Source organism: Diceros bicornis, chromosome 13 (genome assembly GCF_020826845.1).
Source record: "Diceros bicornis minor isolate mBicDic1 chromosome 13, mDicBic1.mat.cur, whole genome shotgun sequence".
Classification (NCBI taxonomy): domain Eukaryota; kingdom Metazoa; phylum Chordata; class Mammalia; order Perissodactyla; family Rhinocerotidae; genus Diceros; species Diceros bicornis.
The window spans coordinates 24,395,605-24,412,452 of record NC_080752.1 but is presented as its reverse complement, the minus strand read 5'-3'; the positions used below and the strand labels follow the sequence as shown (position 1 = coordinate 24,412,452).

The 16,848-nt window shown below is 50.1% G+C and overlaps 1 protein-coding gene across 1 annotated transcript; it reads left to right on the top strand.

Annotated features, from left to right (window-relative positions):
• The first annotated feature begins 6,596 nt into the window (after positions 1 to 6,596).
• Positions 6,597 to 16,335, top strand: C13H1orf174 (chromosome 13 C1orf174 homolog). Its single transcript, XM_058552735.1, has 4 exons — positions 6,597 to 6,700; positions 13,482 to 13,592; positions 14,514 to 15,002; positions 15,502 to 16,335. The coding sequence occupies exons 1-4, from the start codon at positions 6,686 to 6,688 to the stop codon at positions 15,610 to 15,612; spliced, it is 726 nt and encodes a 241-aa protein (XP_058408718.1). The 5' UTR covers positions 6,597 to 6,685; the 3' UTR covers positions 15,613 to 16,335.
• Positions 16,336 to 16,848: the final 513 nt, after the last annotated feature.

Below are 16,848 nucleotides of genomic sequence, written 5' to 3'. Positions count from 1 at the left end.
GAAATTCAGCCTTTTCCAGGCTCTGCCAATCCCAGGCTTTTTATTCAAAGGACATTGCAACTGCGATTCCCCACTGAACGTGCAGCGAGGAGCTTCCACGCAACGTAGCCAACCGCTCGGGAGTGTCCGTGCCGGGATGAAGTCGGAGGTCGTGGTTTGAATGTTCCGTTCTGATTGTGGTTTCATTGATACCCAAACGGAGTGTGTTCCTTGTGTTGTCAGGGCAGACTGAGACGACGGCGGTTCCCAAAGTTCAACTGCCTTGCAGTATTTCTCTGCTCGCTTCCAGTGTGCATTTCTGACTCTCTGAGATCACAAGCCCCTCCTTAGCAGGAAGCACACCTTCCGCATGTCAGGGCCCCAGCCATTTGATATGGCCTGCAATATTTCTTACGGTGCCGAAGCACACACACAGAGCTCAGTAAATGTTTGATGAATGAAACGAATGGATACCGAGAGCAGTTACAACATGTTGAGAAGGTGTCAGGAGACAATTCTTGGCTTATTGTCATGTATTTCTACTGGTCCAATCTTGGTGGAACAAGGAGGCATTATAAGAATTTTCCTTCATGTACGTTTACATCCTGACTACTAACGAAAATGATTTTGAGTTGCTATCAATAAAAAAAACAGGAGCACAACTAGATTCTTAGAACACACACAGATTAACTGCAGACTGAAGACAGAAGCCAAGAATTGAAAGCCCAGTGAACGAGGAAAGATAGTATCAAGAACTTCTGATTAAGGAACCCTCTGAGTTTCCTGCCAAGGGGCAAAGAGGAGGTGAGAACAGCTGTGAGCTTAGGTAGAGCACCACCATGCAGGTCTCTGGTCTCCGAAAGAGCCCTGAGCCCGTTGAGTCTGGCCGTGATAATAACTTTCCGTTGATCACGAATTTACTGAAACGTGGGCATATGTAATCGACCCACAGTTGTACCCTGTTCCCAGCAGGCTGCAGGAGATTTGAAGCAGAAAATGGCCTATTGTTCTCAAACATTTTAATGTCACAGACTACTTAATTAGTCTGCAAAGGAGGCTAGAAAAATTCCATTCACATTTAGCCACTAGTGAGAGCTCTGCGAAGGGGCAGCATTGGGTTCCCACCTGCAAACGCGCACACATGCGTTCCCGCTACCCGCTTCTCCTCCGTCTCTGTGTGTTGATATTTTCTACACGTTTAAAGCCCAAAGCCAGTGCCACCTCCTCCTGAAAGCTTTTCTTGATCAGCCCAACTCTACAGAGACCGTTACCTGCTCAACACCAGCAGCCCTCTGGACCTTCTTTCTGACTCCTCAGCAGGAGCTCTGCACATCTCTCTGTGCCCTTCTGGGCTCTAAGCTCCCCCATCCTTTTCAATCTCTGTGTCCTGAGGATGACTCACACCTGGCAGGACCTTGGCAAGTTTGTGTGGGACTGACTCACGTGACGAATAAGAGCTTCTCAACAGCGGCCAGCTGTCCTACTCTAGGGTTATGACTGCCCGGCCCAGTCAGGGTGAGCTACTAAAGAAGTTTCATTCAAGTCAATCAAGACAGAACATTAAAAAAATCAGGCTGTGAGCTTTTTCTTTTTTTAAAATCAATGCTGAAATTTATCACATAGTTTTTAAAATAGACTTTATTCTTTAGAGCAGTTTTAGGTTCACTGCAAAATTGAGAAGGTACAGAGATTTCCCATACAACCCTTGCCCCCACACATGCACAGCATCCCCACTATCGACATCCCCGCCAGAACGGGACTTTGGTTACAGTCCATGAACCTACACTGACACGTCATTATCACCCAAAGTCCACACTTTACATTAGGGTCACTCTTGATGGTGACCATTCTACAAGTTTGGACAAGTTTATAATGACACGTAGCCATCATTCTGGTATCGTGCAGAGTATTTCCACTGCCCTAAAAATCCTCTGTGCCCCACCTATTCACCTCTTCCTTCCTGCTAACCCCCAGCACCCACTGATCTTTTTACTGGCTCCGTAGTTTTGCCTTTTCCAGAATGTCACACAGTTGGAATCATACAGCATGTAGCCTTTTCAGATTGAATTCTTTCATTCAGTAATATGCTTTTAAGGTTCCTCCATATCTTTTCATGGCTTGATAGCTCATTTCTTTTTAGCACTTAATAATATTCCATAGTCTGGATGGACCACAATTTATTTATCCATTCACCTACTGAAAGACATCACAATTGCTTCCAAGTCTTAGCAATTATCAATGAAGCTGCTATAAACATCCTTGTGCAGAGTTTTATGTGGACAAAAGTTTTCAACTCCTTTGAGTAAATACTAAGGAGCATGATGGCTGGATCATACGGTTAGAGCGTATTTAGTGTTGTAAGAATCTGCCCACTGTCTTCCAGAACGGCGGCACCATTCTGCATCCCGCCAGCAGCAAGTGAAGGTCCTGATGCTCCACGTCCTACTGTGAGCTTTTTTTTTGCTGTGGTTTTCTCTTGCTTTTTAAAAAACTATTACATCTTTCTTTTAAATATAAGGGTGAGCGTATAAGAGACAATCCCTCATTATGTCGGCCACAATCTGTGGCAGGAATGAGACAAGCTCCAGACCGGGGTGGCCCCAGTTAATGAATCTACCAACTATTGATCAGCTGAAAGTTCTCCTCAGCTTTCTCGCCAGCCCCGCAGTGTTTGTGAAAGGCAAACACTGAGTTGTGGACACACCAGTGTTTAAGCAGTGAATTTGCATCATGGGCAAGAATACCAAGTTTCCTCGGAATCTTCAACCTTCACTTTCTTTGTATGTATTGTCACCACCATCCATCCATTCAACAGATATTTTCTGAGCGCCTCCCAGCCTGTCCCAGCCACCGTGCTGGATTCTGGGACCACGGTTCTGAGCAAAACACAGTCCCGCCTTCAGGGAGCTCACAAGCCACGTGGGGGACTGACCACAAACAAGGACTGCACAAACGTCCCCCATTATGAGGACGCCCCTCATTGTGCCCCTAACTCTGGAAGTAAGGGGGTACAGTTGATCAGGAAGAAAAAGAGAAATGAAGTGCACGTGAGGAAGCCAAAAAGACATGCAGAGGCGTGAGCTTTGGTTCTGGGTGAGCTGCGTGCCCTCCACGATGGACTGCATCCCAGCGTGGCGGCCTGGGAGGCGGGGGAGAGTGAGGGAGTCGAGAGCGGCTGCTTCGCTGGGTCAGGTGCCCCGCCTCGTTGAGGGGACTCCACTGGACATCAATACTTACTGAGTTTCCGCCTGCTTCCTCCTGCTGGGCTTGCAAGGAGCTTGGTCCTGGAAGGAAGAGGTGAATCCTGACAACCTCCAATGTCACTTCCTCCAAGGAGCCTTATCTGACCTCCCTGAGCAGACCTGGCGTCCCCACCCCACCTGCGTGCTGTGCCCTGATGTGGCTTCTCCCTTGCGGCTCTGCTCACTTAGGCAAGTTTACAATTCCTCCCGTGATTATTCCACCAACGCCCGGCCCCCCCAGGACTAAAAGCACTAAAAAGGCAGGGCCCCGTCTCGCTTGAGCCCACCCACTGTGACCCCGGGCCTAGCTCAGCCCTAGGCACACAACGGGAGCTCAGCAAACACATGTTGAAGGAGTGAAGGAAAGAGCCACGCTCCGGGAGAGGGAGAGAAAAGAGCCCCACCCGCCAGTCCGTCCTGCAGGAAACTGCAGAATGCTCAGAAAGCTCTAGTGAGCCGACTGAATTTGGGGCATGGGGGGCATCTGGTAACGTCCCCCGAGGACATAAAATTGAAGCTGAGTTGAGGTTTGAAGAGTGGATTCACCAGGCAAAATGGAGGGGTGGCTAGGGAGACAAGGTTTCTCAAGCAGAGAGAACGTCGCGTGCAGGCAGGGAGGAGCTCTGCTGTGATCCGGGGGCTGAGAGGGGAGCAGTGTGGACAGCAGATGGTGAGGCGAGAGGGCAGCGGGGCCAGAGGAGTCTAGAGAAGGGGCAGTGGTGGGCAACCTCACAGGGCTTCCTGTACATTCATTCAACATTCATTGAGCACCTACTGTGTGTCAGGCACTGTGCTGGGCCCCACAGGTCATATGAAGACAGTTGGTCTTGATCCTAGAAGCAGTGGGGAAGCACCAAAGAGCTTTAGCAGGGGGTCAGGCCACCACTGATAAGTGATCACCCAGTGCCACGGGCATTACAGGCCAGAGGAGAAGGGGGACCAGCTGTGAGGCTTTGCAGTCTACAATTAGCAGGAATGGTCTCCGATTGGATGTGGGCAATGAGAGAGTGAGAGAGAGCTGTCAAGGATGGCCCTGCGTGTCAGGCCTGAGCAACTGGGAGGCTGGAAAAACCATTCACATAAACTAGAGGTGGGAGGGAGTGGGGAGCAGAGCATATTTGTGAGGAGAGGTCAGGAGTTCCCTTTGGGATGCTGAACTCTGGACACACTGAGAGACCAACCCAGCACGCGGACGCAGTGCAGTATTTATGGCAACTGACACTAACCATAAACAGCTGCAGAGCCAAAAACTGGCTTGCAGCAATCAACTCCTAGTTGATGAGAACTTAGAGAGCTGAAGAATTCCAAAACACCAGTGAACTCAGCTTATTATGAAACCAATTTCAGTGAAAATGGGGCAAGTTAGGTGTTTAATACAGTATCACTTTGGTTTTTTCTTAACAGCTGGCAGTGATTATATTAGTTTCCTTTTCAAATGGATTTCCTGCCAGTCCACATTCGTCTTTTCCCTTCTGTGTATGCCATGGAAAATAACACGGTGAGAAGCACAGGCCGGGAAGGAAGGAGGATACAACCGCCAGGTAAGTGAGTGTGTGCGTGTATGCGTGTGTACACTAACACTGCATGTGTCTTCACTTACTGCCAAAAGCAAAACCCCTGGTGCAGTCTAACTGCAGGGCTCTACCCAATTACCCCCGGATGCACTTCTAAAGAGAGAAGGCAGTCTACACAGCAGGGAAGAGCTGGAGGGATCCTTAAGTACTCTCGCTTTTTATGCACTAAAAAGAGGCATCAACTGTATTTCCAGGCTTTGAGGGAGTCATTCCATAAGAGGAGAGCACACTGATGCTTTGGGAAGAGAATATGAATCCCCCTCCACCATGGAACACTGCACGGAAGGGAACCTCAAGGGGTATGTTGAGGCTGCAGCATAACAGGTTCACTTTTCAACCTCTACAGTTTAACTGGAAAATCTAATGCATCTGACAAGACTGCTTGATTTAAATGTTCTCACCTGCAAAAAAGTAACAAAAAAAGGAAACAGCACTCTGGTTTCTTTGCCAGGCAGCCTGTGGTTACTGAGTGTGTTTATGAGAAGCAGCTCCGCGTGGTTGCTGGAGAGGTGGCCAGCCATCTGAGGTTAGAGGGGAGCACTGGGTGTCCCCCAGCCTCGAAAGGGTTCGGTAGCCCACCACGTCCTTTTCTGAGGCACATGGCCTAGAGCCAGAGAACTGGGGGCCTGCAGTGTTTAAGGACAAGGCTGGATTTCATCTTTATTTCTAACACTCTCAAAAACTGAGACACGGTCGTCTGGCTTTAAGTTACCTCCCTGAGATGACAAGGGCCAGGTCGTTACCAGGGCCTTTGGCAAGGGGATCAGGCAGCTCCCCAGGAGCCCGTCCTCACTGTAGCAGACGAGGGACGCAGAGAGAAGCACGGGTCCAGGGGCTAAATGCCACGAAGAACGTGGCCGTTCCTAGCGGAGCTCGCCAGGAGAAGGAAGAGTGGCCAGCTGTTGTGCATTCCATTCCCACCGAGGGCAAGGAGCCTTTCCAAGACCAGCAGAAGAGGGACAGGGTCGAGGGCTGGGGTTCAGCCGTGCAGCCACACTCATCCCAGGCCAGGCCCCACCCCACACCGCTCCGGCCGGGCCCCCAGGACCTCCACCCGCCCAAGGCTCAGCCCTCGCTTGCATATTGGGAGTGCAGTGGAACCACTGCACGGGCGGGCAGCTCGGCCGTTACAGAGGGTGATGAGGGCAAAGCCCCCCGGCAAGAGACATAGCGCACCCCGGGGCCTCGCGGCCCCACCTCCAAGGGCAGGGGGCTTCAGCCAGCCCCTAGGCCGAGCGGACTCCAGCACGGCTCACAGCGCTCGGAAACCAAGGCTGGGCCTGGAGAAATCGCCTCTCCGGCCAGCTCGAAAGATACCACCGCGGACAGTCACTGCCCGCCCTCCTCCAGACACGTGGCCAGGGACTGCAAGGGAGGTGCCCCTCACAAACATGGCCGCCGCCCCTCTTAAACGCGGCCGCCAGACGCAGCGAGGGTGGTGCCCTTCACAAACATGGCCGCCGCCCCTCTTAAACGCGGCCGCCAGACGCAGCGAGGGAGGTGCCTCTCACAAACATGGCCGCCGCCCCTCTTAAACGCGGCCGCCAGACGCAGCGAGGGTGGTGGCCCTCACAAACATGGCCACCAAAGAGGCAGCGACCGAGGTGCCCCTCACAGACATGGCCGTCGCCCCTCTTAAACGCGGCCACCAAACGCAGCGAGGGAGGTGCCCCTCACAAACATGGCCGTCCGCCCCGCCCCCTACGTAAAGCGCCAACTTTGTTGGGGTCACATGCCTGGGGACGCCGGACTGTGGTTGGTCAATTCTCTGGTGACGTCAGACGCCGCGGCGTGGGCCGAGGGCGGCTGGTTGCTCCTCTGCTGTAGAGCGTTAGGCCGGGCGAGGGGCTTGGCGGCAGCGCTGGGGGCGGCAGCGCGCCGCTCACACTCATGAGGAGCCGGAAGGTGAGCGGCCGAGGCGGGGGCTCCGGCCGCCGGTTTTCTGGGGAGCTGGGGAAGAGCCACGGACGCCTCGGGCCGAGGGACGGCCTCTGCCGGCGCCTCGCCCGCGGGATGGGGGTTTCGAGGCCACGCCCCCGGGAGCGGCGTCCTGGACCCCGTCCCCGGGAACGGGGGTTCTCGGACCTCAGCCCCAAGAAAGAGGTCCCGAGTCACGCCTCTGGGCTGGGGGTCCCAGGTTACCTCCCGGGATGGGGGGCTCTCCCCCAGAGCTGGTCTGGACTCCCAGGTTTCCAGCTGCCAGGCCAGGGCTTGGTGTCATTCCACTGCCACCACCGAGTCCCAGGTCGCTCAGCATGTGACCTCAGCTTGGCACCAGTTACCTCGTGTGCCCGGGCGGTGATGAGGGGTCCACCGCAGAGGGTGGTGACGGATGAGGGAGGTGCCAGTTCCTGGCCTTCGGTGGCTGGCGAGCGGTGTGACCGGGCCACCGAGCACCCCGCCCAGGGAGGGTCGCGGCCGCGGCGGCCTGGGCTGGCGGCCTCCTGGGGCGTGCGCGCTGCACCCGGGCTCTCCTGGTTTGCTCGGGAGTGAATCTCAACTCCTCTCCTTTTGCCGTTTGCAGCTTTGAACCTACAGCGTGTCTCCTGTGGGCAGCATACGGTGGGGTCTTGGTGGTGGTGGTTTTTCCCCCGTCTGACTGACATCTCTGCCTTGGGCTTGAATTGTTTACCCCCTTCGCATTTAATGTTATTGACATAGTTGGATGCACATGTACGACTTTATATTTTGTTTTCTTTATATGTGTCTCTGTTTAGTTCTCCTGTTCCTTGTTTGAGTGGATTAAAGTGAATATTTTCTAATGTAGCATTTTAATTTATTGATTTTTTTCACTAGTTTTTCAAAATTTTTTTTCCAGTGGTTGCTCTAGATTTAACATAGACATTGTGACTTAGTGGAATCAGCTTCAGATTTGTACTAGCTTAATTCCAGAGAGATAGAAATGTTACTCCTATATAGCTCTATTTCCTTTACCTATTGTTTTGATATGTTGTTGTAAATATTACGCCTATTATTGTTACAAATCCAGTAATATGTTGTCAAGATTACTTTACCATCTGTAGTCATTTCCTTCGCCCAGTACAGCTTTGCTCCCACCCAACTCCTTTGCGCTGCTATTGGCAAATATAGCACATTCCTGTATACATTGTATACATAATATTGTATACAGTTGCTTTCCAAGTCAGTTAAGAGAACGAGATAATATGCATGTAAACTGTCTTCTGAAAGGAAGTCATGACCTTTACTGGTGCTCTCGTTTTTTCTGTGGATTTGAATTGCTATCTGGTATCACTTGCTTTCAGCCTCAAGAACTTCCTTTAGTGTTTCTTGTCAGGTGGGTCTGCTGGCAACGAATTCTCTCGGTTTTTGTTTATCTGGAAGTGTCTATTTTGCCTTCATTTTTTGAAGGATAGCTTTGCTGGATATAGGATTCTTGGTTGACGGTTTTATTCTTTGAGAACTTTGAAAGTGTGTGAACATACCCACTGTTTGTGTTGCTAAGTCAGTGGTTTGTTGATCGGGCTTCCCTTATAAGTAAGGAGTCACTTTCCTCTTGGTGCTTTCAAGATTTTCTCCTTGTCTTTGGCTTTCAGTATTTTTACAATGATATCCATTTGTGGATCTCTTTACACTTATCCTACTTGGAGTTCAGTTCTTTGAGATTCCTGGATGTGAAGGTAGTTGTTTTTCAGTAAATTTGGGAAGTTTTCAGCCATTATTTCTTTGAATGTTTTTTCTGCTCCTCTCTCTCCTTTCTTTCTGGTACTCCCATTACACGTGTGTTGGTACACTTAACAGTAACCAACATTTCTCTAAGACTCTTCATTTTTCTTCATTCTTTTCTCTCTGTTCTTCAGCTTGCATAATCTATCAATCTGTCTTCAAGTTCACTTTCCTTCTTCTGCAACTTCATGTCTACTGTTGGGCCCCTCTAGTGAATGTTTTATTTGTTATACTTTTCAACTCCAGAATTTCCATTTGGCTCTTTTTTATAATTATATATATATAATTTTTTATAATTATATATAATATATCAGTATTTTTATTGATATTTATTTGACACAATGTTGTCATCAGATCTTTACGTCTTTAATGTCTTTAATCATAGTTTCTTTTCGCTCTTGAACATGTTTATAAAGTCTACTTTGTGAAGTCTTTTTCTGATAAATCCAACATCTGGTCACTCTCACAGGCAGCTCTCTCTTGCCTGCTTTTATTCCAGCATATGGGTCCGCTTTCCTGTTTCCTTGCATGCTTCATAATTTTTTGTTGAAAACTGGACATTTTAGGTAATATGTTGTAGCAACTCTGGGTATGGGTCCCCCCCACAAGCCCCCCTGGGGCTTGTTATTGTCAATATACTTGGTTAGTTATTAGTAGTGACTGGCTGGATTATTCTGGTGGAGTCTGTTCCTCTCCCTCAGTGTGCAGGTCTGGTGGCGCTCCTCCGGGGCACCATTGAGTCCGCCCATGGTCACCCTGGGATGATAGGGGTTTTAGGAGAGGGCCCTCCTCCTCTCTTTCTCTGACCACACCCTGCTGTTAAACTCCATTAATTGCCTGCTGATTACTCACTTGTTTTCAACAATGACCTGGGGCATAATTGCTTTACAAACTAATGCAGTCACAGTCTGGCTTCTTTAAAGGAGTAGTTTCTAAGGTCAGTGTTTGATATTTGTTCTGAACCCAGGAGGACGCCTCCAGCTGTGTTATTCCCTGGTTCCGCCTGCAGACTAGCTGGCCTACTGTTTATGTTGATTCTCCTCCCAGCTGCCTTTCATCACAACCTCTACTGTTCTTGAGAGCCCCCTTAGGCACAAACTTCTCCATACTCTGCTGCAAATGAAGTCATTTCATTTGGGAAGAGATTAAGAGCTCTCTGTTTTGATGCTCGCCTCTCCCCCAAGCAAAATCTCTGAACCAGGATTTTGTAGCTGGAGACGGTGACAGACTTCTCTGTATGACACTCCTGCTCTAGGAGCTGAGTGCTCGGGGGAGGGTGACAGTGGGCAGTAGCCTGAGATCCGCTCAGCTTGCCTCTCCTGGCCTGGAACCACTGCCTCACAAGCAGGGGCAGGGGTGATGGGGCCCCCGTGGAGCGTCTATTCCACAAGAGAGGTCTGGGCAGAAGGGCGCCTCCTCCTCTCAACCACACTCACTCAGGACAGCCTCACAACAGGCAAGGCGAGGGCAGGATGAGAAGCACTGCTGTTCCACTCCCCTGGGAAGAAAGCCCTCCCACTGGGAGTCTGGGGGAGGTGCCCTGTGTTCTTGGCTTGGCCTTTCCGGAGTTCAGATACCACAGGCTCGCGCCTTTGTTCTGAATTTTTGTAGGTGTTCTTGAGCAACTTTCTTCATTTGTTGTTTGCCCAGAGGCCCACTTCCAAAGTCTGTAAATGGTTGTGGTGACTACACTGCACCGGCGTCACTGGGAGGGTCCACAGAGTCCTCATGCTGTTGTGTGGGAAGTTGCTCTCTTCCTGCCCTTTTTGGGAAACCGTATTTTTGTCTTTGACGTCCTGGTTTTTAAGCAGTCTCTTGGAAGGAAGAAGACCTCGATGATGGAAAGTTTCTCATTTGGGGATGTTTACATAGAAGCAGTCAGGTTGCCCAGCTGAAGAGCAACACCTCTCCGAGTTAGAAAAAATGTACTAGATTCTTGACATTTTGAAGCTGGCACCTTGAGATGGTTTTACCCATGATTAAACTAAAGCCAAAATGCTACCAGATTCGACTCTTGCAAATCTAGAGTAGATGACAGATGGCCTCCTCAGGTGCCTGTGACAACCGCAGCTCACGAGCCTCAGCCCAGACCCACTGAGTTCACCTCTGCAGAGAGGCCTGTTGCACCCTAAGATTTCAGGACCACTGTTTCAAAGGTTATGGTAGGAAGCATCTAGAAGGCCACTGCTACTAGAGAAGGATCTGTCTAGTTTAGAACCTGTCGACTCAAATAATCCATAATCAATCTATAAATCAAAATTGGGGTGAGTTTATTATGAGCCAACTTTTGAGGACCATATAGCCCAGGGCCTTCCTTCCCCAAGGAAGGAAGGGCACCAAAGTGGGGTGTACAGAGCTGTTATATACTGTCAAAGAGTGTGTATCACATATGATTGCAATGTCACAATGACAACAGTCACAAGATTGCCCTGTCAGTATAGCTATTGATGGACGCAGCGGGTAGCAGGTCTGTTGTCTCGATGGCCGTGGCAGGTAGCAGGTCTGTTGTTTCAAGTTGGGTGGTCACAGGATGAGCACAGCAATCAAATCCTAGCCTAGGGAGAAATGCTTATCCTTAAGGAAATGCCAATGTGGGGGAAGTTGCATCCTTGTCTTAAGGGCATTTACTCTTCTCTTTGGGACATGGCAAAGCAGATACACAATGCAGGCAACAGGCCCTTTTGGAAAAACAAACTCAGGCCAAATTAGTTTTACACCAAATGGCTTCCTCTTATGCTCCAGTACATCCTATTGCTTGCCATTTATGTATCAAACCACAGAGCCAGGAAGACAGTCTCTCTGTTCAGTCCCTCTGCAGGCAGCCCAGCAGCTTCCTGTGGGCGGCTCCTGGAGCTCATATCTGGGGAGAGCCATGGGTGATGAAGCAGGGAGAGAGGGACTTGGAAGCCAGACATCACTTGTGTGACATCAGACAGTTTCTCGCCGGAGCCGTCCTCATCTAAAGTGGGGGCACTGCTCCTTTTAAAGCTGTTCAGGTGCCAAGCACAGAGCCTGGTGCATCACCACTCAGAGACAGCACAGCTGTCGTCAGGACCAGTCCCCCCAGAGAGCCGAGCACACCCCGGTACAAACATGTTTGGAGTAGGACCCGTAACAGGAAGGAGAGGAGAGTCAGGGGCCTGGGACCAAGAACATCCATTCCCTACCATGGAAGTGACAGTGCTGCGGGGGCTAGGTGGTAGCATCTTGTCCCACGAGAGAGGTTCAGTAACCTCTAGGCTCAGTTCCTCCAGTGTGATGGGGCTCCTTCAGCACACCCCAGCTCTTGAGACAAAGCAAGCCCAACCTGGGTGCACCCACAGCAGCAGGCCCTTTTCCTGGCCCTGCGCCCCTTGTTGGTACAGGCTACAGCTGGGTGGGGCCTGCGCCTTCTGCAGGTGGCCGCGTATTCTTTCCCTCCCTTTTAAATGCTCTCCGGGAACTGCGTGGTATCCCGCAGCCTTGGTGAGCTGCCCCCTCCAGGGGCCTCTGGAGGCATCACAGGCCACGGGCTGCAGGTGGGAATGGATGAGACGCCATTGCCAAGATTTCTAACTAGCTGCTCTCCTTTTTGATTTCTGTTGCACGCGGTGTCCTTCATCCAACCGCTCTGGGGTCCCAGTTCTAGAGCCTGTCCTGAGAGCTGCTGTCAAGCCCTTCACCTACAACGTCTGCCCGTCTCTTTATCACTCACTGTCACTATTTTCAAGTTTTAAGTTAAGCTTTAAATGTATTATTTTCTAAGTGTATGTGGTATCCATTCTGGAACAGAAAAAAGGAATTAGTGGAAAAACTGATGAAATTCAGATGCAGTCTGTCGTTTAGGTAACAGTGTTGCACCAACGCTCATTTCTCAGTTTTGACAGATGTACCGTGGTCGTTTAACATTAGGGAAGCATGTATGGGAACTCCCTTCACTATTTTTGAAAACCTAAAATTATTCCTAAGTAAAATTATGTTAAGTTTTCTTACTTTTTTATTAATTCCTTTCTTGTTATGAGAAGACTTTGCATTCAGAATAAAATAGAGATGGACCAATTTGTTAATGTTAAGATTGGTCAGACATGGGCTGGCCCCGTGGCTTAGCGGTTAAGTGCGCGCGCTCCGCTGCTGGCGGCCCGGGTTCAGATCCTGGGCGCGCACTGACGCACCACTTCTCCGGCCATGCTGAGGCCGCGTCCCACATAAAGCAACTAGAAGAATGTGCAGCTATGACGTACAACTATGTACTGGGGCTTTGGGAGAAAATAAAATAAATAAATAAAATCTTAAAAAAAAAAAAAGATTGGTCAGACAGACGTTAACTGCTTTAAGCTAATAGAATTAGGACTGGTTCCACCTATAATTTGAAGAAGGGAGTTAGGAGGGCAGGGGTTGGATTTTGTTTTTTCATGTTACCTTTTATCAAGAACTTAGACACGGGGCCGGCCCCGTGACAGTGGTTAAGGGCATGCACTCTGCTGCTGGCAGCCTGGGTTCAGATCCCGGGCGCGCACCGACGCACCGCTTGTCAAGCCATGCTGTGGCGGCGTCCCATATAAAGTGGAGGAAGATGGGCACAGATGTTAGCCCAGGGTTGGTCTTCCTCAGCAAAAAGGAGGATTGGCATGGATGTTAGCTCAAGGCTGATTTTCCTCACAAAAAAAAAAAAAAAAGAACTTAGACACAATATAAAAAGTTCAAGAACTTCTGAGACAAGATATGTGCTGCTGTTCTAAACACATTTGAAGTTGACCTCATATTCCTGGAAATGCATAGGATGAGGGGGACAAGTTGCCACAGGCTTCCAAGATCATGGGAAGAGTAGATCTTGCATCTTAAACCCAGAGTTTTGTTTCAATTTGCACATTTAGGCCACAGGTGTCTTTCCATAAATATGATAAAACCATGGTCGGTGGGAGGGACTGCCTTGGGGTTTTTTCTGTAGTTAGGAAACCTCCATTTCCATACTCGTGTTCCTTTCATGAGAGCATGTTCTGACTGGCCTTTGGATCTGGTCTAGCTCGCAGGTGGAGTGCGGTCCTCAGCACGTCTAAGAGCCCGAAGTTGCTCAGCCAGGTTGGCCTCTGCTCAGGAAGTCAACATCACCACGTCTGCCAGGACAGTATGTCAGGTGAGCTTGTGACCATGAAGACACCAAGATCTTGACTGTGTGTGCGTTTGTATACAGACTTTTCACTTCAAGATGTGTTGTGTTAGAAGAACATTGAGTGTTGTTCATATGCCAAGGAGAAGGTAACAGTGCTGTCACTGCTTTCAGAGAAAGATGTTTTCCAATCCAGAGGGTTGCTTTCCAGGTGTTGGCCCACAGATGGGTGTGTGTGCGCCTCCGACTCAGTCTCCAAGGGCACCTTTGCATCGTTCTCCTTCCAGTGCCATCTTCTGAGTGATGCTGGCATGGTGCCATGCTCTTCACCCTACAGGCTTTCACGGAAAGGGCGAGTGGGCTGGGGAGAGGAGCCCGTGTCTGCCGTTCAGGATGATGCAGCAGTGGTGGCCGGGCAGGCCTAGTTCCCGAAGTTGCTCATAAGGTCCATCTGCTTCAGGGAGCCCCTGCTCAGGGGTGTGGTTGGGACTTGGTTTTACACCAGCAACTAGCGGAGTTTCACTCACAGTCCACTGCTTGTTCAACTGTGTTGAAGTCTGTTTAACCAATACTTGTTGAGCACCTACTCGGTGCCGTGAGGCACAGATCCTTGCCTTCACGTGGGTCTAGCAGAGAGGAATGCAAACTGGATGCTTTGTTATAATTTTATCACGTCACACATGCTTCTGAGTTTGCCTCGGGACGTATGGCCCCCCAGGGCAGCAGCAGGCGTAGGAGCAGTGCTGGGTGTGTCCAGATCCCCTCCCATGTGGATTCTGTCCCTTTGGTGGGGGACGGTGAAACGACCCTATGGTAGACGGGTGGTGCAGCGTCTCCATTGTTGAGATGTGAGCGGAATTCTAGGCTCTGGGGTTGAGACTTTTATTTGCTGTCCTCTTTGTAATCCCAGATGTGTCTGGTTTTCCCTCACCTTTTTCTTCCTGACAGACTCCCTTGTCACACAAAGCCGCCGACAGGCGAACCTCCAAGAAGTTCAAGTATGACAAAGGTCATCTTGTGAAATCGGAATTACAGAAACTGGTCCCTAAGAGCCATAGCGCCGCTTTGTCCAAGGCCCCGCCTGAGAGCACCTGTGAGAACGAGCCTCGGGGTTTTGCCGAGGCCGGCGCCTTGTGTCCCGGAGAGGAAGCCCGTGTTTCCGTGCAGCAGGAGACTGCAGGCTTTCCCCTTGGTCACTGCAGAGTCATGAGTGACGCCTGCTCACCAGAGACTGGAAAGGGCCTGTCCCTGCCGAAGCACAGCACCCTCGCAGGAGAAGAATCGAACAGCAGCTCCACCGTGCGGGAAGAGGCAGCGCTGGAGACGGAGCAAGTCCAAACGCCTCCTCTTCAGATGGACAACAGCGTCTTTCTAGACGACGACAGCAATCAGCCGATGCCAGTGAGTCGATTCTTTGGAAACGTGGAGCTCATGCAGGTAAGATGGAGGGTGCTCCTCAGCCGGCTGCACGCTCACGGTGTGTGCTCCCAATTTACTGCACGGTCAGTATTGCCTCAATACCAAGTCTGTACAATCATAATTTTAACTCAGAAGGAGAAAACAAAACATTTGCTAATCCAGGCCCTCCCACTCTCTCCCAAGCTGAGACTTGTCATGGTGAGCAGCTCCTGTGGGGCGTGGTTGGGTGTGGACGGGCGTGTGTCTCCGGACTCCATGCAGGGTTATGAATCGTGTCTGTGGTTTTGTGAACAGCTACCCCGTGCTTGCTGGGCTCGCTTTTGTTTTTAACCCTCTGTCTTTCCCTCAATCAACCTGATGGGGAATAAACCCTCATCAGGAGAGTGGTGCTGTGACTGAGTCACTTCCCTGTCTGCGGGGGGAGGGACCTGGCCCTGCGAGAGGGGACGAATTACCAGTGCAGGTGCTAACACCGGTGGGTTACTGTGACTGAAGCGAATGTTTTCTTCCCCCCAAGGACCTTCCACCAGCGTCTTCATCTTGTCCTTCAATGAGCAGACGAGAATTCAGGAAGATGCATTTCAGAGCCAAAGACGATGACGATGATGATGATGATGCAGAAATGTAGACAATAAAATATCCACGATGATTTCTTTGCATATTTAGTATAGTTAACAGTGTGACAATTGAGCAAATTATGGGATTTATATAAATCCCAAATTTATCTTCAAGAGAACATGTTCTTAAGCCAACTTCAAACTAACTCATAAAAGTCAATAATAGTGCAGGGCCAGCCCTGGTGGCCTAGTGGTTAAGTTCGGTGTGCTCCACTTTGGCAGCCCGGGTTCAGTTCTTGGGCGAGGATCTACACCACTCGTCAGTGGCCACGCTCTGATGGTGGCTCACATACAAAATAGCGGAAGATTGGCAACAGATGTTAGCTCAGGGCAAATCTTCCTCAGCAAAAAAAAAGTCAGTAGTGCGGAACACCAGATACGTATGGGGAGGTTTCCACATGTGAACTAAAGCAATCTTTGAGTTGAGTGTTAAGCTGCTGTCTCCACGTTGATGTATTTTCTTATATCTGTACATATATGATGATGGTTTGAGTCCACTGAGGGAGCTTGGGGTTAAATGAGAGATATCTTTGTAAAGAAAACTCTTCACTTAAGCTCTTTAGTTTTGATAATATGCAAGTTTTCCATTATCAAAATTTGATCATTCTTGTGATTGATTCAATGCCCGTTCTTAAAGAACTCTCCTTTATTTCTGTATATGGAGCTAATGTTTACCTTGGAAATTTTGCAAAATACATATTGGAAAGAAATAAATATATTTTGAAAATATTTTTAAAGAAGTCTTATGTCCCTAAAGCTGTATTCCTTTCTAAAATGGTTGAGAGCCAAGTGGAGAAAACGAATCCTGTCCTATCGTCTACTTTTGAGGCTGGGTCAGCCTGTGTACCTGCTAACCAGCCCGCGAGTCCAGAACACGGAGCTGTGACCCTGAAGGGATATGGCCCCTCCTCTGGTGTAGGGTGTGGGATTTCTGAGACGGTAGAGGTGCTCAGCACGTCCCTCGCCCTGTGGGGTGGGGAGGCTAGCCATCCAGCAAGGGCTGTGCTCCCCTCCACGGTGTAGAGTGTTACAGGCGTAGCTGCCACACCGGAGACTACACTTCCCAGCCCTCCTTGCGTCGAGGAGCGCCTTGTGATGCGTTCTCACCAGTGGACCGTGGAGAGCAGTGTGGGTGTGCTTGTCCACTGCCTCTTACTGCCACCAGCTCTCTGCAGAGGACACTGAGGGCCTAGGACTGGGGAGCGCCCAGGAGGGAAGAGCGTCCCGGAGGGGGGAGCGTCCACGAG

Excerpts from the sequence above, each read along its gene's own strand:
- C13H1orf174 (XM_058552735.1), top strand. Across the intron at positions 13,593-14,513 it reads CTGCCAGGACAGTATGTCAG|ACTCCCTTGTCACACAAAGC; the intron begins GTGAGCTTGTGA and ends TCTTCCTGACAG. Across the intron at positions 15,003-15,501 it reads GAAACGTGGAGCTCATGCAG|GACCTTCCACCAGCGTCTTC; the intron begins GTAAGATGGAGG and ends CTTCCCCCCAAG.